Here is a 20,638-nt window from a genome sequence, read left to right as displayed (position 1 = left end):
GAAGCCTTCTTACCCCCACGCTGGTGAGGAAGCCTTCTTACCCCCACTACCTCAGCCAGGCACTCCCACCAGGACCACCCCACACGCTGGTACCAGTGGAAACCGCCCCTCCGAAACCACTGACTGAAGTGGCCCCCACTGACCACATCCTCTATCCTTCCCACTCTCCTCTGAACTTATTCTCCTGGGTAACTCCCGCACAACTTCCACCCAATATGACTACAATTGAGAGCCAGAAACAGGCCAATGGAATTCGCTTCTTTATTGGCGTGTGCAGGTGTTAGTAGCACAAGGCTCCTTCTGTGGAAGGTTTCGGCACTGGGTGAGGTGGTGTGGACTCCTTCTAAGCCCTGGGACCCAGGCACCAGTGGTTCTTGCTGGACTAGAACGTTTCAGAGCTGAGAAGTGGTGTCATCCTCAAAGAGGTGGCTGTTCTGCATGTTGTTGTTCATGGCCCTCTGGACCCTGCAGTTGTGCTGGGCCTCGTTGCCCACCAGCTCCAGAATGTTGGTGGCCACGTACTTCAGGATGGCCGACAGACAGACCTGGCTGGAGAAGCTTAGGTTCTGGACAGGCTGGTGCTCCTGCAGGATGGGCTCTACATGGCTCACGGGGACCTGCAGCTTGGTTTTTGTGGAGCAGGACGATGTCTGCTTCCCTAGCCTGTAGGAGGTCTGACCGCTTCTTTTCCCAGACATGGTGTTGTGCTCTGATCGGCCTACCTTGACTGTCCAGCTGGCCTGAGCCTCTCAACACACCAGTCACCAGTGCTCACTCACGCCCACTGTGTCCCCGCACTGCAGCCCCTCGTTGGTCAGGGAGCAGCCTTTGTGACATCATAGACGTTGCTGTGTCATTGGTGTCCTCTGGGCCCTGATCAGGCCTTAGCCTAAAAATGTGTGTGCTGGGAACTCAGGGGTCATCCTAATGGCTAGACCAGAATGTGACACCAATATACACACAGGCATGGCTGGTAACACCTAACATGGCTGAGGTAGAACAACTAGAACTCTCTCATACATGGTTAGCAGTGTGGGGGAAGGTTACCGCCACCACTGGAAAAAGTCTGGTAGTTTCTTGTAAAACTAAACGCATGTACTGTGTGATGCAGCTATTTTCTCCTGGGTCTTCAAGAAATGTAAAAGTCTTGCCCCCCCCCCACACACTATGCACCAGAATGTTCAGAATAGCCAACACTGGAAATAGCTCAGGTGTTCATCAATAGAAAAAAGAAAAACCATGGTATATTCATAAATTCAACAGTAAACAAAGGAACTGCTGATGTACATGGTAGCAAGAGTGTGTCTCCCAGGTACTGTGCTGAGTAAAGGAGCCAGACACAAGATGTATGTTATATATGTTCTAGAAGAGTCAGAATTCTGGTTGCCTCCAAGGTGGAGGAGGGGCAGGGCTGATATGAAGGAAACTTTGTGGATATAGGTGTGCATTGCATGGATAGATCCATTTTTCAAGATTGTGCTTTGAAATGTGTACATTTTGACATATGCCATTTTTACTCACAAAAGAAGTGTATGGGTGTGCCCAGGTGGCTCAGTCGGTTTAAGGGTCTGCCTTCGGCTCAGGTCATGATCTCAGAGTGATGGGATTGAGCCCTGTGTCAGGCACCCTGCTCCCTCTCCCTCGGCCCCCACTCCCCTGCTCTCTCGCTCTCAAATAAATAAATAAAATCTTTAAAGATATAGAAGTGTATGAGGGTAAGAACCCAGCAGGGAAGTGGTGGGGGCAAATACAGACGAAGCGGGAGTGACAGAATGTTGGTACTTGTTGAAGCTAGGCGATGAGTACATGGTGTTTCATCATATCATTTTGCTGCTTTTATGTTTGAATTTTTTATAATACAAAGATATGAAAAAGAAACAAAGGATGAAAGAATGAAAGAAATAGGCAGACGGTAGTAATCCATCATACTATCCTTGTCTAAGAATCGTCTTTAGTCCATCATCTCCAATAAGTAGAAGAGCTCATGAGAGAACATTTATTTTCCATCCTTGGCCTGAAGCGTACACTCCTGGCTTCATTCAGCACACACACACACACACACACACACAAATGCGCACGCATGCGCACAGAACAAAAAATAACGAGAACAACTTATCCCGGTATATTAAAGTACTTAGCTTCAGGTGATAGGATTATGAGGGTTTTCTACCCCGTCTATATTTTGCTGCATCTTCCAAATGAATGATTATGAATATACATTTCTTTTCTAATCAGAAAAGTAAACCATATTTAAAATATAATTTCTCATTGGGTTTTTCCTATATTGTTACTATGGTTTCAAAAATTCAACAGGCTTCACCACATTATCACTCTTAGTAAAAGCAATGCTGCTGATCATATTATTTGTTAGCAAAAAAAGACTTTTGCCAAGGTACGAGCCTCCAGGGTCCTTTTTTTGTGTAGATTAAAAATGCAGTACCACACAAGAGATCTGCTTATTAGACATTGGGCATGCTCTCTGTAGAACCAAAATAACTCTTCAGAAATTTCCTGCCAAATTCACAGCTAAACTGTTATGCAAATGTAACTACATCTAAATTAAAAGTGTTGAGATGATACAGCCAACCAACTGAAGTTTGAGTGCTTTCCGTGGCGTAGGCCAAAAGGTTGGGGCGTTTCAAAGTAAACAAGATGCATCACACTTTATTTTGTTCCCTGTTTCACCAGGGGTTTACAAGGATGCAGGAGAATCAGAATAATGAGTGAAAATAACATAGAGTGAAAGAGAAAGGAAAGGTTAGGCTTAAGTGTTTGAGGGAAGAGCATCAAACGGGACATGGTACGCCTTAGAACTCTACCTAAAAAGGGGATGCCCGCCTTTGTATGATATATGTAAGAGTTATTTAACTCTCTTGCATTTATGTCTTGCCTGCTCAACTTGATTTTAAAATAGCTAGCCCCCAAGAGGAAGGAATCTATCTTTTACTTCTGGCTACTTGTGATTGAGCTAGCCATAAGCTCTAAGAGGGCATACTAAATCCTCCGTAGTCAGACCCTTCGGACCTAGCCCAGTGTCTCAGACATAGTAGGCACTCAGTATTTGTTGAATAAATGAAAGACTCTTCCCAACAGCATGTTATCTGGAGCCTTGCCCACAGTAGAAATTCGGTAGGTCTGTGTTGAAGTCGTTTTCCATCAACACATGTGTTCATCCCACGAATATTACTGGGTATGTGCTACATGCCAGGCACTCCTGTAGGTGTTAGAGACATGGCATTGAGCAAAGTAACATCCCTTTTTCCATGGCACTTACATTCCAAGGAAAAAATTACCATCTAGACAGCAGAACAATATAATTTTTAGTTTTCACTGACGTCATGACAACCACCCCCCATTTTAAACGTTGCCATACTAAGCAACGTCTGGGTGCGTTGGGTCACCATTTCACTCTTGTGGCACTTTGCGTGGGTAGGTGAAGGTGCTTTGAAGTGACACATACCTAATTCTTGCAACCGGAGTACTTTCCAAGATAACATATGAGAATTGCTACTGAATATACAGTTCTTGAAGACTACATCCTCCGAACCAGGAGAGAGATGGTTTCCAATAGAAACAGATTCCTTTTATTGACAAAGATGAATTGTTCCACTATGACTCTCCTCTTTCTAATTTCCTGGCTAGTCGAGATCAATCAATACTCCTTAGACAGTACCCATTTAAGGCTCTGATAAGTGTTATTTTTTTAGAGGCCATTCTTTAAGCTTCTCATTAATGAAAAGCAGTATTGTAGTGTTCATTGCTACTTCCACTCTGTTGCCTGGCCTTGCTCCGTCTGGTCCTGATATTACAAACAGCTGAAATCAGTACATTGTGATATTATGCAAATGTGCTCTGGCAGATTGAGCTAAGAATAGCGTGCATTGGGCTATTTCAATTTATTTGGTGTATAGATGAATTTGGTGTTTTTCAATTAAAGAACTTTACGGACACTTAAAAATATCTCTGCATTGGAAATCTGTTTCCTTACAAAGGTTAAATAAACACCAGTCTGCCAGACAACTTTAGACTGGCTGAGGTTAAAAGTAGGAATTCAGAGAGGAAGAAAAAAGAGGGCATCCGGAAAGCAGATACTAGTGTTTTTCATGATGTTCTTTTGGATGAGCTGCAGAAGCATGGGCTAGATGCCCAGTAGAGCTTGGTGGATTCAGCCCTGGTCAATTTACTGTAGCCAAAAGGTGCTGATTATAGCTCACTGCAATCCTGGAGGGAACTTTCTAGTGTCATACTGCAGAGCTGGAAATTGGGCTTGTCTTGTTCAACAATTTTTTAATGACTTGGAGGAGGACATCCGTAACCTATATATAAAATCTACTTATCACAAGAATTTGGTAGGGACAGTGAATGGACTGTTAGGACATAATCAGGCACCTTAAAGATCTCTCCAGGCCAGACTCTTCATCTGAATCTAGAAGATGAAACTTGATTGATATAAACATAAAGTTTGATCTTTATGTTGAACAAGGAGCCCATTTCTTATTTCAGGGGAGTTCTTAGTGAAAGATCTGAAGACACTTCTTTCCAGGCCCTCAATTAATTGATCATTTTCATAAGGTGGTAAGTAAAAGCTTTTGGACTCAAAAAGAAAGTTCAAAGTTTTTCAGCAAAGGTTAATGAAGATAATATTTATTTACTGACTTATTTTTATTATTATTAAAGAATGATTCTATTTGACGTGTAATGGTTTTTCACCCCGAGGCTGGTAACCTTTTTTTCTTTTTCAAAAGTGTCTGAAAGGTGTAAACCCCATCCCTCTCCACCTTGTCGGGAGAACTTAGCTCCTTGAGCCTTGTTTATTGCATTTTGGGGGGAATACAACTGACCCCTATAAGGAAGATGGTAGTCTTGTCTGATTACCAGTTTTCCTTCTTCACTTGGGACACGAGAGGTGGGCTTCCTCTGTACTTAAATTACAAAGTAACTGACATACATATTGTCTCAGGACAGAAAAGAAGATCGAACAATTTTGCAAAGCATCTCATGTTTTGTTCCCTTCCCTAGTAAAGTATGTGATGCCTAAATTATCCTTTGCAAATAGGATGGCCAAGTGCTGGTAATACTACTCTCTAGGAATCCGAATGAGAGTATATTAAGCCCATTTCCTTTTTTGTAAATAAAGGATTGTCACAGGGCACCTGGATCCCTCAGTGTGTTAAGGGTCTGCCTTCAGCTCAGGTCATGATCCCAGGGTCCTGGGATCGAGCCCCACATCAGGCTCCCTGCTCAGTGAGGAGTCTTCTTCTCCCTCTCCCCACTACCCACTCCAGCTCATGCTCTTTCTCTCGCTTGGGCTCTCTCTCAAATGAATAAATAAAATCTTTTAAAAAATAAAAATAAAGGATGGTCACGTGGAAACCAACCATATCTTCCTGGCTAGGAAGAACAGGATTTTTCATGTGTCGCTTGGCACAGTACTAAAGGAGCATACTGGAAAAAAGAATAAACCACATAGGTTTTTCATTTGCTGAAAGTAGATATACATAAGTATAAAGTGCATCTTCCAAAAAAGCTAGTGTAGCCTTGCTTGGTTCTATTAACCAAAATGGAATGTCTAAGGAAAACAGGTATATATACAGGTATATATATATACAGGTATATATACAGGTATATATATATATATAAGGAAAACAGACCATATATACTAGTCTGCTATATACTGGTCAGACCATCCTTGTGTTTCTGTGTTCTGTTCTGGACACTGTATTTTGCGAGAGACTGACAAATGGGAGCATATCTAAATGCTACTATCCATAGAGAGGATGAACATTCTGGAAAGTATGTTATCACTATGAACTTATAAACAAGTCTGAGCTATAACCTCCATGAGGATGAGACACCAGAGAGACATCATTAGATGCCCAGCCTTCCCAGCTATAGCAACCCTTAGAGCTGGAGCCCTGATGGGCTAGAGAGGACATCAAGGAACAACCAGTTCCCCAGCCAACCCACCACCAGACTGAAAATGCATCTCTGCCACTGGCAGAATGTGGAGCAGGGATGAGCCGTGCCACCTGAGCCCTGCCCAGATTGCCAATCCACAAAATCATGAACAAATAAATGGCTGTTGTTTCATAGAGCAGTTTGTTACACAACAGTACAAACTGGTATGGGCTTTTATCTAGCAAATTTTGCTCCTAAAAATAACCCTATGCAAGGTAGATGTACACATACGACTACTACAGTACTTCTTTTTTTTTATTTTTTGAAAATTTTACTTATTTAATTGACAGAGAGAGATGACAAGTAGGCAGAGAGGCAGGCGGGGGAGGGGGGGAAGCAGGCTCCCAGCTGAGCAGAGAGCCCCACACGGGGCTCATTCCCATGACTCTGGAATCATGACCCGAGCTGAAGGCAGACACTTAATGACTGAGCCACCCAGGTGCCCCCACTACAGTACTTCTAATAAGGATCAAAATAGAAAAAAAGAGGACTGGTTAAAAATTATGGCCTATCCGGGTAATGGAATACTCAACACTGGAAAGGAATTGGGTCATTCTCCATATATATGTGTGTGTGCAAAAATGTGTAAGGTATGTTGTTAAGTGAAAAAGCAATGTTCAGAACAGTGAGAACAGTTAACCACATTTATGCAGGTAGACAAGCATAGGAATACACAAAAATGTTGGGTACACAGAAACGATCTGGAAGGATGCACACCAACTGGAGGCAGTCTCAGGCTAAGAAGTTGGGCTGAAAGTTGAGGACAAGAAGAGGACTTTGTACCTTTTATTCCCTTCAATATGTTTTTTATTTCTTTTTTTTTTTTTTAGAGATTTTACTTATTTATTTGATAGAGAGCACAAGTATGGGGAGCAGCAGGCAGAAGAAGATGGAGAAGCAGGCTCCCTGCTGACTGGGGAGCCTGATGCAGGGCTCGATTTCAGGACCCTGGAATCATGACCTGAGCCGAAGGCAGAGGCTTAACCCACTGAGCCACCCAGGAGCCCCTATTTTTTTATTTTTTAGAATTTATTTGGATTTATTTATTTATTTGAGTGAGAGAGAGTGAGAGCATGAGCACACAGAGGGAGAAGGAGAAGCAGACTCCCTGCTGAGCAGGGAGCGGGACATGTGGCTCCATCCTAGGATGCTGGGATCCCGACCAGAGCTGAAGGCAGACACTTAACTGACTGAGTCACCTTGGTGCCTCCCTTTCAATATATTCTTTTAAAGATTTTATTTATTTATTTGAGATAAAGAGAGAAAGCAAGCGAGCACAAATGGGGGAGACAGGCAGAGGCGGGGGGGAGGGAAGCAGACTCCCCGCTGGGAAGGGAACCCCAGGTGCAGCTCCATCTCAGGACCCTGGGATCATGACCTGAGCTGTAGGCAGATGCTTAACCAACTGAGCCACCCAGGTGCCCCCAAACTTGTATATTTTCAATGAATTCAGTTTATTTTATGTAAATCCTATCTAAAGTTAATTAAAAAGAAATATTAGAAAGTATACTAACTGGAGTGCACAAGAGGGAAACAAAGTACTCTCCTAGATGCTGGGGATACAGTGGCGAGCAGGAAAATGCCTTTGGTCTTTTTCACGTTGATTATAGGTTCTACAGTGAAGATGACTGCAAAGAAAACAATCACGGCGAGTTACCGACTCCAAAAAAGGACTAGCAAGGAAAGCAGAGGTTTTTAGGAGAGCCTACACTGAAAGAGCTTGCCCTAGCTTGTGGGGTTGGGGGAGGAAGGTAGGAATTGGTCCAAACAGATGGAGAATCATGGACTGACCTAACCTTTACAAGCCATACCTCTCATTCGGCACATGGCACAAGCTTTTAGTGCAGGATTGTCATGCATAGATATCTTCACTCCCTAACTAGACTACAAGCAACTAGAGTCTGGAGTCTGGAGCTCATGTGGCACATCTCTTTGGACCTCCCTCTTAGAGTACTCAGAGGAGGGTGTGCACCTCCACCCTCCCCTCCCCATCCCTTTCTAAGGCCATGTGCACCATGGCTCTTGCTGGCCCTTGCTTCTGGCTTTTCCCAGTGCCTGCTCAGTGGACACACCATTTGGGGGAACTTTTAAGGTATCTCTGCCTTGTTCGCCCAAGCATTTTCATTTTAGCTTTTCATTTCATAGATTTGATCCATGCTTCAAAACTCCCATTTTGCCTTCTAACTCTGTCAAACAATTCGGTCACTTTGACAGCCATGGACACATGGCGAGGGCTCAAGAAATAACTATCAGTCAGTGGGAATGTCAGCCTCAGCCCATTAAAGGGCTCACACTGAACACGGATACAGCATCTATATGAACCTGAGCTGAAAATAGCTCTCCCGAAGTTGTGCCGGGGTACCGTGTTTACACAGCCCCGGATTTAACCATTAACCACACAGAGCTTTTAACTGCCAGGATTGGGGATTTTAACGGTGAGTCTACATGTCACCTGTCTTAACATGCTGTTTCAGGTCGCAGTTGGCCAGGTTGCTCCATTGTGTGAAAATCGGCCATTAGCACCAGCTAAAAATAGAGAAGTGGCTCTTCTGTTAGATCCATGACTTTAGAGGTGTAGGGATATGAAAATGGTTGATGTCCTAGAACAAAGAGAATATCTCACAGACTTGAAGAAAGAATCTCCCAGAAAGTGCAGCGGGGGTGGAGGGGTGTGGGTTTAAAGCTACAAGAAAGCAGAGGAGCGATTGCCCTCAGCATGACCATTGATTACTTTATCTGCTGCTCATTCAATGAAAAGTAGCTCTTCTGACTCAGCCTTGCTCTTTAAAGAGGAAAATTAAGAAAAGAAACTGCGTAACCACTAATTATGTAAATTGTGCTCAGACGGTTATTTCTTAGGTGAACAAGGGCGTGAAACCTAAAGGAGGATTGAATTAGTCTACAAACTGGAGTTCTATATTAAGTGTCAGAGTCCTTGACCCTCAAAATAGAGCATCTCTTCAGGCCAAAGCCACTATGCTTTAGAATACTGACAGGGCATGTTCAAAGTTAATATAAAGGGAAACCGTAGACCTCCAGAACTTCAAATCAAGGAACATTGCTCTCCCAAAACTGCGTCGATGAATCATGTTATGAGGCATATGCTGTGGTAGATTGGCTATCATTCATGTCACTGTGCTGTATTAGTCTCGATACTGACATGAAATATAAAGGCAACCATTTCTGTACATAAAAAATCAGAGTGATGGTGTAATGGGAGAGATTGTAAGTAAAATATGGCAACAGCCGGTTAGCATGAATAATTAACTTGCTGGGAAGACCCAGGAGCCACAGGAAACTGGGATTTGGTGCAATACCTTTATATTTTAGATTATTATTTTCCAAGCCACTTTGTAAAGTGTCAAAGGCTTCATTCCTTTCAAAAGGTTACTTATTTGCCCTTACTGTTCCAATAAGGATAGATTTCCTTTGCTTGAAAAGCATTCTCGCTTCTGTTATCTTGTTTCATTCTCACAACGGCCCTAAGAAGCTGGCAAGAAAGATGTTATCCTATTTTATGCATGAGGAATAGAAGCCCCTAGAAATTAAGAACTTGCCCAGCGTTGTCAGCTGGTATGTGGCTGAGCTTGGCCCTCCCAGCACCTTGGCTTCAGCTCACTGAGACTAATTGTCAACCTCTGGCCTTTAGAACTTAGAGTTCAGAGAACACATCTGTGTTCTTCTCAGCCTTTCAGTTTGGGGCAATATATTATAGCTACAATAGAAAATGATTACAGGGAGAGACATAACCAGAGAATAAAGTGAAGTGCGAGTGCTTACTTTGTCACTGTATATACTAAACCCGGAGCCATAAAGAGAAGAGTGGCCTGAAGCAGAACCACAAAGTGTTTCATAGTAGGAAGAGGAATACAGTTTAATAATTTGTTCTAGAAAAATAGGCTACCCATATGAAAATTAAGTACATGTGGATTTCTACTCCACACTACACACAACACTCAGTTCTGGGTGGCCTGAAAGTCTAATGTGAAAAGCAAAACTTATTAATCTTCTAGAAGAAAATACAGGGAAATATCCTTAAGGATTTAGAGTAGAAAAACAGTTCCTTAAGAAGACAAAGAAAACATACACTGTAAAAGGAACAACCTGATAAATAGAACCACCATGATTTTTAAACATTTGAATACAAAATAATAGGTTTTTCAGTGATAAGACACACTGTACATTGGGAGAAAATATCTGCCATGCACATAATCAAAAGAAAAAAAAAGAAATTAGCATCCAGGCTATCTAAGGAACTCCCACAAATCAGTAAGGAAAAGTCACTCCAATGACAATGAAGGTATGAATCTAGCTCGTGCTGTGGTGGCCCCACAGAGAAGGGACTGAAGGAATGAAAATCCTGTCCTCCATTCAATTTCCTTCAGTGCTCTCCACAGGAAACCAAATAGAAGTGGCACAAGACCCATCAGATCTTAAGTCCAACCATTCTAAGTGTTGGCGAGTTTAGAGACCAAGGGCAAATCCCATACAGTTATGATCAGAGTGTAAATTCCTACAACACCTTTGGAGAGCAATTTGGCAATATTTGTTAAAGCTTAGCTCATACATACTTCATTTTTTTAAAAAAGATTTTACTCTTTTATAAGAGAAAGATAGAGAGAGAGCACGTGCATGGAGTTTGGGGAGGGGCCCAGGGAGAGAGACAAGCAGACTCCACACTGAGGTCAGAGTCTGACTTAGTACTCAATCCCAGGACCCTGAGATCATGAACCGAGCTGAAGGCAGATGCCCAACCAACTGAGCCACCCAGGCACCCCTCATACATACTTAATGATCCAATAATTGTACTTCTATGTATATGTTCTATAGAAGGATATACACTAGTGCAGCAAAGAGACATATGAGAAAGTTCATGGCATAATTATCTTAAAACATGTTTTGAAAAACAATCCATCGATTAGAAGAATTCATGGCTGCCTTATAGTAGACTCAATCCTGAATATGTTTTATAATCAGGGAGACCACACAGAAGAATCTCACACAGAACATCGAGTAAAGGTGCACATCACACAATGATACTTTCAGTATAAGTCCATATAAGGTTTTTAAAAAATTTTTTTATTTATTTCTTAATTTTTTTTCAGTGTTCCAGAATTCATTGTTTTTGCACCACACCCAGTGCTCCATGTAATACGTGCCCTCCACAATACCCACCACCAGGCTCCCCCAACCTCCCACCCCCCCCGGCCCCTCTAAAACCCTCAGATTGTTTTTCAGAGTGCATAGTCTCTCATGGTTCGTCTCTCCCTCCAATTTCCCCCAACTCCCGTCTCCTCTCCATCTCCCCATGTCCTCCACGTTATTTCTTATGCTCCACAAATAAGCGAAACCATATAAAATTGACTCTCTCTGCTCGACTTATTTCACTTATCACAATCTCTTTTAAGAACATGCCAAATCATACTATATGGTGTATAGTTCTACATCTGTTTTAAAGATGTAGCTAAATGATATAGAATTACATGGAATAATGGACATCAGTTCAGAATAGTAGCTACCTCTGAGAGTTATGGAAGGGCTGCCTTGGAGGCTTCAATATACTGATGATATCATCCCTTTTTAACTTGGTGATGGGTAAACAAATGATCAGATACTATTTTATTCAAATATGTTAGATATATTTTATGTTAGATATATTTTATAATGCTCTTTCAAACAGGAAGTGTGACGGGTGCTAGAAAGGAGATATGCCCAGGGGCTTCTGAGAGCACAGAGGAGGGGCCCCTAACCTAGACCTGGTTGGGGTGGTCAGGGAAAGATTGCTAGAAGAGCTAGCATTCATCAAATGGTCTAGACCATCATAAAATCTCTGGGACATCAGTACGGGAATAAATCAATGTGGTGTGGCTACATCATTGAGGAGTTAGACTTTACATGGGCCCAAAAGAACGGGGAAAAACTACATGGAGAGAGCAGTAGTTGTAAATAAGTAGCTAACTCAGAGAGAGGTGACAGGCATGTTTCTAGAGAGAGAATGTTTCCATACAGGAGACAAGTTTAGCCCGTAAGTCTCTAAGATTTATTCACTGAGAAACTAGAATTTCCCTGGGCCAAATTTATGCTCAGTCCATGAAGAAAAGCTCAAGGTAGGGGAATTTGTTTATGATATGGCTATACCTTTAATGTGTATTGTGCTCTCTTGCCTACAAAGCTTGTCTATACCCACAGACCCAAGAGGTAAGAGGACAGGCAGCATCAACCCCCATTTTACAGGTAACAAGTCAGAGCCTTAGAAAGATACAATGACTTGCCCAAGGTAACCTGACTAATAAGTGATGGGGTCAGGCCTAGAACCAGTTCTTCCAGGTGCAAGTTCAAAATTTATTCTGCAAACATCTCCATATTATTCCACATTTTCACAGCTGAAGTTAGACCAGCAGTTGAACATACATAAACATGAATTAACTGAAAGGCCTTTTAGCAAATTTGAATAGAAAGAGAGTGCTCATAGACACATTGCTGATAATGTATTTGTACAAGGCAATGATTTATTGCAGTGGAGTGAATTGTCCAATCCCTTGGGAAGGGCGGGTTGGAAGTAATTGGGATATTCTAATATGCATAACCTTTTTAAAAGTACACAGCCTGATTAAAAGTGTAGTCTTCCAGTAATAAATGGTTCAGAGGTTACATTTCTTCTTTTAGACTGAAATTCTATAAATGAAATTAGTGAAATAAAGCTGAGGAGGTTTTTTTAATAGAGTGGCTATGAAAATTGTCCTTTGGCAGATTGGTAAGCCTGTTTGTGAGCCCACAGAGTGGGCAACGCATGATCTCAGTGCAGTTGTAGGTGACCAGTTGGGTTAAAAAGATAAACTCTTCTGTTATACTCAGAGCCTATATGGCTCTCCAAGGCCAGTAGCCAGGGCGTTGAAGGAGAAATGGTGCTGAAACATATCGATCACTTCACATTTGGAGACCCATTCTGACCCTAATGTTTCACTTGATCTTATGGGGGCAAACAAAGGCGTGATGTAGGTTCTCCACCTTCAAGAAGTTTACAATTACATTTGGGAACCGTGCAAAACATTGCAACACAATAACTTTTGAGATATCTGCTGCAAGAAGTGTTGGGAAGAAACTAATTACCATGCCCAGCAGATAGTTGTTAATAAAAATAGGAGGGGTGGCATCTTGAGAAATTTTATGCCAGTGGTTGGCTTCTTCATAAAACATTTGAGAAATATGGTGAAACCACCATATTTCTCAGATGGTTTGAGCCCTACACAATGTGAAAGGCCAGAAAGGTCGAAATGGCTCCTGGACTGATTATGCAATCAACAAAGAGCTTCTGAAGCCATTGATTTGCAAAAAAAAAAAAGATGCAGTTGTGTTTAGATTGCATCTACCTTGGAGTGGTAATAGTTTAAAGAGAGAAAAATAGTTTGTTAAAAAAAGAAATTCCAAACAATATTCCATAACTCTCATTATACCCCAAGAAACAAAGAGATGATATTTTACCCACTCTTTTAATACATGCCAAAATGCCAGGCATTTAACCATGATTTTAAATACAACTGGAAATACTTTATAATTAGGACAAGATCTAAGAAAAATCTCGTAAGGAAAAAATAATAAAACTAGTGTTTAGGGCTAAGAAAACAAAAGCAGTGTGCAGTAATTGGATGAGCTCAAAGAAAAAGAACAAAGGATAAGCAATAACATATTAAATTATTGTTAATTGGAAAAGCCAAGATGTTCCTCCAGGCAGAAATCAGTAATTAGAATGTGGTGAAGCTCATTATCGTCATCTGGGTTGGAAATAAAAAGTGGATTGCATCTCCTCTCTATTCAAGTTTCTCCCAGTCAACAACATTTAGGTATTTCTACCGGTGAGAGAAAGCAGTTCAGGAAGTAAAATGTAGCATTTCAACCTTTTCTCCCTTAGAGACAATATACCTGGAAGCTTCTGAAATCCTTGCCTTCCAATCAACACCTTCAGGTTCAAGGCCACCCCGACACAGCAAGGGTCATAGAGGTAGGTGGTGAGCAGCCTGTGGTAGGAATAGGTTTCAGCTCTTGCAGATCTCACTGATTTCCTGATTTCCACTGTTTGAAACAGTGTCTGACTAGACCTGTAGTCTACGACACCCTACCTTCATCCCCCCTCCAACCTTGATTCACAAACCTACGTGGTTCCACTTGGCCCGCCCATTCCATTGTCACCCCTGCCTCCAGGGTTAGGAGATTCCATGGGTCCTTTCTCTAGGCTGAAAGTTCTGGATTCCCCGGCCCATTTTGGGTTTCAGTATGCAGATCCATCCCACACACCAAGAAGCAGGCCCTAGATCTGTTGTTTCTCAAAATATGATAGACTACCAGAGTCAGGAATGCCTTGGGGTGGGCAGGAAGCTTGCTAAAACTCAGATTTACTGAACCAGAATAGTGGAGCTGGAGCCCAAAAATTGTCATTTAAATCAGTACTCTGGGAGATTTGAACATACATGAATATTTAAGAACCAGTCCTTATTGCTTGTTGTTGTTTCTTCCCTGGGAAGTGCCTTGCCCCAAGTCCACATACAGCTTTTTCTCATCCTTCAGGGGTCAGATCATATGTCACCCCCTCCTGAGTCTTTCCAGGGCCTCTCTAAACATGGTGCCCTGCCCCCCCACTCTAAGTCATGGTTACATCACCGTCTTGCATTTTCTTTGCCCTAGTTCTCGTCATGGTCGGTTATCTTATTGTGCATATGTTTACTCACGCATCGTCTATCTTCCCCAATGAGAATGCAAACTCCACAATAGCAAGACCTGATCTTTCTTTCATAGCTGCCTTCGCTGTACCTACGAGCGTGCCTGGTATGTCACAGGTAGGTTCTCAATAAATATTTGCTGAATTAAGCAAACACTGATCTAACGGAAACACCCAGCTTCCCAGGAACAATAAGGTTTTTTTATTGTACTCAGCTGAGTTTTGTTTTTTCACAATCTGAACCAGATAGGTACAAGCATTCTGCATCTGTCACTTTGGGTTTTTTTTTTTAAGATTTTATTTATTTATTTGACAGAAGTCACAAGTAAGAAAAGAGAGGGAGAAGCAGGCTCCCTGCGGGGGGCTGGGGGGTGGCAGTCTGATCCCAGAACCCTGAGATCATGACCTGAGCCAAGGGCAGAGGCTTAACCTTCTGAGCCACCCAGGAGCCCCACCACTTTGGGTCTTTGTGTGTCAGCTCTACTTTAGTTGGAAAAGCCCTCTAAAACCTTTGGAGAAGTAGCTGTTTGGATAAACTATTTTTTCTGGATAGATGAAGAGTAACCCTTAGGTTTAATGAGATTCTTTCTATCCTGTTTTATGTGCTTGCAGTATTATGGTTTATTTAAAAAAATGTATCTGAATGACCAAAATATATTCCTCATTTGTATGTGGTCTTTGTCTGCGGTTCCGGCCCCAGAGCTCCCAACACCTGGGGGGTTTCCTACAGGATGAGAGCTTAAAGGTGTCTTTTGTTTTGTTAATTTGGGTTACTTTTGGCAAGCATTTCAGTATGGGGGGCTGGTTGCTTCTGGAGCCAATCTTGTGATTAGAGGGTTGAAACTAGAAGTCAACACCCTACCCTCCAACCTCGGGGGAGGGGAGAGGGGCTGGAAATTGAGTTCAATCATCAGTGGCCACTGATTTAATCAGTCACACCTCTGTGATGAAGCCTACATAAAAACCCAAAAAAGAGGCCAGTTTCTGAGAATTTCCAGGTTGGTAAACATGTGGAGGTTTGGGGAGCATGGCAGCCTGGAGAGGGCAAGGAGGCTGTGCGCCCTTTCTCCAGACCTCACCCTGTGCCATCTCTTCCTTATGCCTGTTCCTGAGTTACATCTTTTAAAATAATAATGAGCCTAAGGAGGGGGTCATGGCAACCTCTGATGTATAGCCCATTGGTCTGAAGTACAGGTAACGGTCTAGGCTTGCTACGGATGTCTGAAGTCCGTGTGGGGGGCAGTCTTGTGAGACGGACTCTGGAGTCTGATCTGTCTACTGGTAGATCATGTTAAAATCAAGCTGGGAACCCCTTCCCCAACACACACATTGGAAATTGATTCTCTGAACACTAAAAGAGCACTTCTTGGCCTTAATGAAGCTATTTTTTAAAAAAGATGTTTCTTATTTATTTGAAAGAGGGAGAGAGAGAGTGTGAGCAAGCAAGGGAAGGTGCAGAGGGAGAGAAACTCAAGCCGACTCAGTGCTGAGGGCAGAGCCCAATTCAGGGCTCCATCTCATGACCCTGAGATCAAGACCTGAGCCTAAATCTAGAGTCCAACGCTCAACCCTTTAACCAACTGAGCCACCCAGGCGTCCGGGCCTTTTAAATGTATTAAAGGGCTGGGAACTTGGCATATGACTTGGGATCACCTGAGCAAAGGTTCCTAGGCATTCAGATATTCAGATATCAGGGGTTCATTAAGGAGGAGCTGAAGCCCCGTTATCAGCCTGTGTAGAATGTAGCAATCCCTCAAGTTAATAAATTTATTTTGGCAGTTTATCAATGCTTTCCTGAGTGTTTGGGCTCCTATGGTGGCTCTTTTGAAGAAATGTACCTTGTTTTATTGAATCCAGCAGCTCAAATGATCTCCAGTCCACTGTTTACCACTCTGTTTGGGGGGTTATTATCAGGGGGCTAATACCTTTGAGTATACCTTGCACCACCCATGCCATTTAATTGAAAGTCGCAGCCTTTTATCATTATCTTAGCAACAAAGGCTCAGAAAATTTAAGTAATTTACCTAAAGTCCTCCCCGGTGTATGACTATGTATAAAGTGATCTTCCAGAAATGGTTTACTTGACTGCCCAGATATAAGACCTCATTGGATTCTCAAGTTCTAGTCTTTCCTAATAAACTTTGCCTATTGCTAGCTCATTAAATACAGATGAGGAGGAGTATGTGGATTCATTTTTATTTTCCTTCTTTTTAGGTTTTACAGAGGCATTTTTGGGAAAGTAATACATTATCGTAATAAATTTCATACAGTATAGGCGGGTATACAGTGAGATGTACCTGAGGCAGGCACAATGCAACCACCATTGATGGTCTCTTGTCTGTCCTTCCAAAATATTTTATGCATAGAATACAAGAAATGATATGCACATACACACAAACACACCTGTAATATAAAATATATATATATACACACATATATAACACAAATGGAAACATCTCTGCCTTGACTTTTTTCACTTAATGATATATTTTAGAGACAATTACTTTAATTTTTTAATTAACATATAATGTATTATTAGTCCCAGGGGTACAGGTCTGTGAATTGCCAGGTTTGCACACTCCACAGCACTCACCATAGCATATACCCTCCCCAATGTCCATAACCCCACCACCCTCTTCCTACCCCCTCCCCCCAGCAACCCTCAGTTTGTTTTGTGAGATTAAGAGTCTCTTATGGTTTGTCTCCTTCCCGATCCCATCTTGTTTCATTTATTCTTTTCTTACCCCCCAAACCCCCCACATTGCATCTCCACTTCCTCATATCAGGGAGATCATATGATAGTTGTCTTTCTCTGATTTTGCTAAGCATAATACCCTGTAGTTCCATCCACGTAGAGACAATTATTTTTTAAAAGGTATTTTTATTTATGTATTTGAGAGCAAGATTGAGAGAGCACAAGTGGTGGAGAGGGACAGAGGAAGAGGGAGAAGCAGAGCAGGGAGCCCAATGTGGGGCTCGATTCGAGGTCCCTGAGATCATGACCTGAGCTGAGGGCAGCCACCCAGGCGCCCCTAGAGATAATTATTTTTCATTATAAACCAATACATCTACTCCTGTCGGTTTGAATTTACCAGCATCTTAACAATGAAATCTTTGAAGCATACACAAATAATTAAAAGAATGAGACAGTTAGTATGTATATACACATTATGTAGATTTTAGAATTAGCAGTCTACAATATCTGTTTTATCACATCTCTCTCCACCAATCAATTCGTCTTATTTTTGGCAATGCATTTCAAAATAAATGTCAGTTGTCAGTTCACTTCAGCAGGAAACACCACAGAACGCCTATCAGCAACCAGAGTTAAATGTTTGTGTCCAGTTCTTAAGGTAAAATTTACACGAAATGAAATGTAGAAATCGTACATATAACATTCAGTGACTGTCAATAAAGGACTATAACATGTAGCCCCAAACTCTCTCAAACTATGTAGAACATTACCGTCACTCCAGAAATGTCCCTGATGCCTCATTCCCTGTCACACCCTACCTACACCGTCACCAGAGGCCATGTTCTGATTTTTTTCACATTAGTTTTTTCTGGTGTAGAATTTCCTGGAAGTGGAATCAGACAGTGTGTACACTCTTGTGTAGTAAAGCTTTTATTTGACATAATACATTTGAGATTTGTTCATATTGTTGTGTTATCAATAATTTGTTCCTTTTTATTATGAAACTGTTCCATTGTATAAATATGCAATATGTATTTTACATTTATATCAGTGATCCATTTCAAATTAATTTTTGTTTATGGTGGGAGGCAGAAGTTGAACTTTATTACCCTTCCTTATGGATAGCCAGTCATTCAACTGCCATTCGTTGAAAAGATATTCCTTTCAACATTGGATTGCTTTAGTGACTTTTTCAAACACTTACATAACTGTTTTAAGTGTGGGTCTTTTCCTGGACTCTGTCGCATTATTTATTTATGCCAGTACTGTAGTGTCTTAGTAACATAGTTTGAGAGGGATCCTTGAAAAAAGGTAGTGTGCTTCTCCAAATTTGTTCTTTTTCTAACTGCTTTTACTATTGTAGATCCTTTTAATGCCATAAACATTTAGGGAAGTGGGTTGTCATTTTCTCCAAAAATCATGGTGGGGTTATGTTTGAGATTGCATTGAATCTATAGATGAGTTTGGGGATTGATAACTGCCGTCTTAGAAATGTTAAGTCCTTGGGGCCCCTGGGTGGCTCAGTGGGTTAAGCCTCTCCCTTCGGGTCATGATCCCAGGGTCCTGGGATCGAGCCCCACATCTGGCTCTCTGCTCAGCAGGGAGCCTGCTCCCCCCCCTCTGCCAGCCTCTCTGCCTACTTGTGATCTCTCTCTGTCAAATAAATAAAATCTTAAAAAAAAGAAATGTTAAGTCCCCCAATTCATGAACACAGCAGGGTCTTCATTTATTTCCATGTTAATTACTTCCAGTAAGGTGTTGAATAGATAAGGTGGAAGTGATTCTTCTTCTCTTGTTCTGAGGGGACAAACCTTCAATGTTTCACTGTTAAATGTGGTGTTGACTCTAGGGCTTCTTGGTAAATGCCTTTTATCTAAATAGAGAAGTTTCCTTCTATACCTAGTTTGCTGATGGTTCTTATGATGAGTGGGTGTTGAATTCTGCCATATGTGGTTTTTCCTTTATTCAATAAATATGACAAATTATGTTGTTTAATTTTTTCAATTATACCAATCCTATGTTCCTGTGATAAATGTTATGTAGTTAGGATAAATCCTTCTGTATTTTTGAGTTTTATTTGCTTAAATTGTGTGAAGGGTTGTGTGCCTGTACTCATGAGGGGTACTGGTCTCTTAGTGTTTTTTTTTTAAGTTTTATTTATTTATTTTTAAGTCATCTCTATATTCAACATGGGGCTTGAACTTACAGCCCTGAGATCAAGCACTGTAGGCCTCTACTGGCTGAGCCAGCCAGGTACCCCTGTTTTTTGCATTTTCTTTTGGCAACGAGTTCCTTACATTTTCAGATTATGTTTATGCTTTGTCTCATAAAATAAGTTGTGAATTGATCCTTCTTCCTCTGTTATCTGAAAGAATTTAAGAGTGCTCGCTTCGGCAGCACATATACTGAAAGAATTTAAGATTCATGTTATTTTCTTCTTAAATATTTGACAAAATTCACCGGTGAAACCATAAGAGCCAGAAGTTTTCTTTTTGGACAGTTACAAAAAATAACAAAATCAATTTCTTAAAGATTTATTGTGTAGGGGCGCCTGGGTGGCTCAGTGGGTTAAAGCCTCTGCCTTCAGCTCGGGTCATGGTCCCAAGGTCCTGGGATCGAGCCCCACATCAGGCTCTCTGCTTGCTTCCTCCTCTCTCTCTGCCTGCCTCTCTGCCTACTTGTGATCTTTGTCTGTCAAATAAATAAATAAAATCTTTTAAAAAAGAAAGATTTATTGTGTAATTTAGATTTTCTGTTTCGTTTTTTGGTCAGTTTTGGGAAGTTGTATATTTCAATAAATTTGCACAGTTGTCTGTTTTTAAAAATTAATTAATTAATTTATTTGACAGAGAGAGATCACAAGTAGGCAGAGAGGCAGGCAGAGGGAGGGGAAAGCAGGCTCCCTGCTGAGCAGAGAGCCTGATGTGTGGCTCAATCCCAGGACCCTGGGACCATGACCTGAGCCAAAGGGAGAGGCTTAACCCACTGAGCCACCCAGACGACCCAGTTGTCTGTTTTTTTCTAAAATGATCCATATTTCTTTATTATACTTTAATATCTGTAAGATTTATAGGATAAATACTCTTTCATCACTTATCTTGCTAATTTGTGTTCTTCCTCTTTTGTCCTTAACCAATCTAACTAAAGGGCTTATCACTTCTGTTGGACTTTCAGAGAATCCAATTTTGGCTTTGTTTGTGTCCTCTGAGGATTGTTCTGTTTTCTATTGCGTGGGTTTGTGCTCTTCATTATTTATTTCCTTCTGCTTAATT

General features: G+C 41.5%; 1 protein-coding gene across 1 annotated transcript; it reads right to left on the bottom strand.

Moving 5' to 3' along the window:
- Window positions 1-392: 392 nt before the first annotated feature.
- Window positions 393-698, bottom strand: LOC116582374 (histone H2A-like). The gene has a single exon (XM_032329730.1). The coding sequence runs from the start codon at window positions 696-698 to the stop codon at window positions 393-395; it is 306 nt and encodes a 101-aa protein (XP_032185621.1).
- Between the last annotated feature and the right edge of the window lie 19,940 nt (window positions 699-20,638).

Source organism: Mustela erminea, chromosome X (assembly GCF_009829155.1).
Source record: "Mustela erminea isolate mMusErm1 chromosome X, mMusErm1.Pri, whole genome shotgun sequence".
NCBI classification, from domain to species: Eukaryota; Metazoa; Chordata; class Mammalia; order Carnivora; family Mustelidae; genus Mustela; species Mustela erminea.
This window is presented reverse-complemented; position numbering and strand designations above follow the sequence as displayed.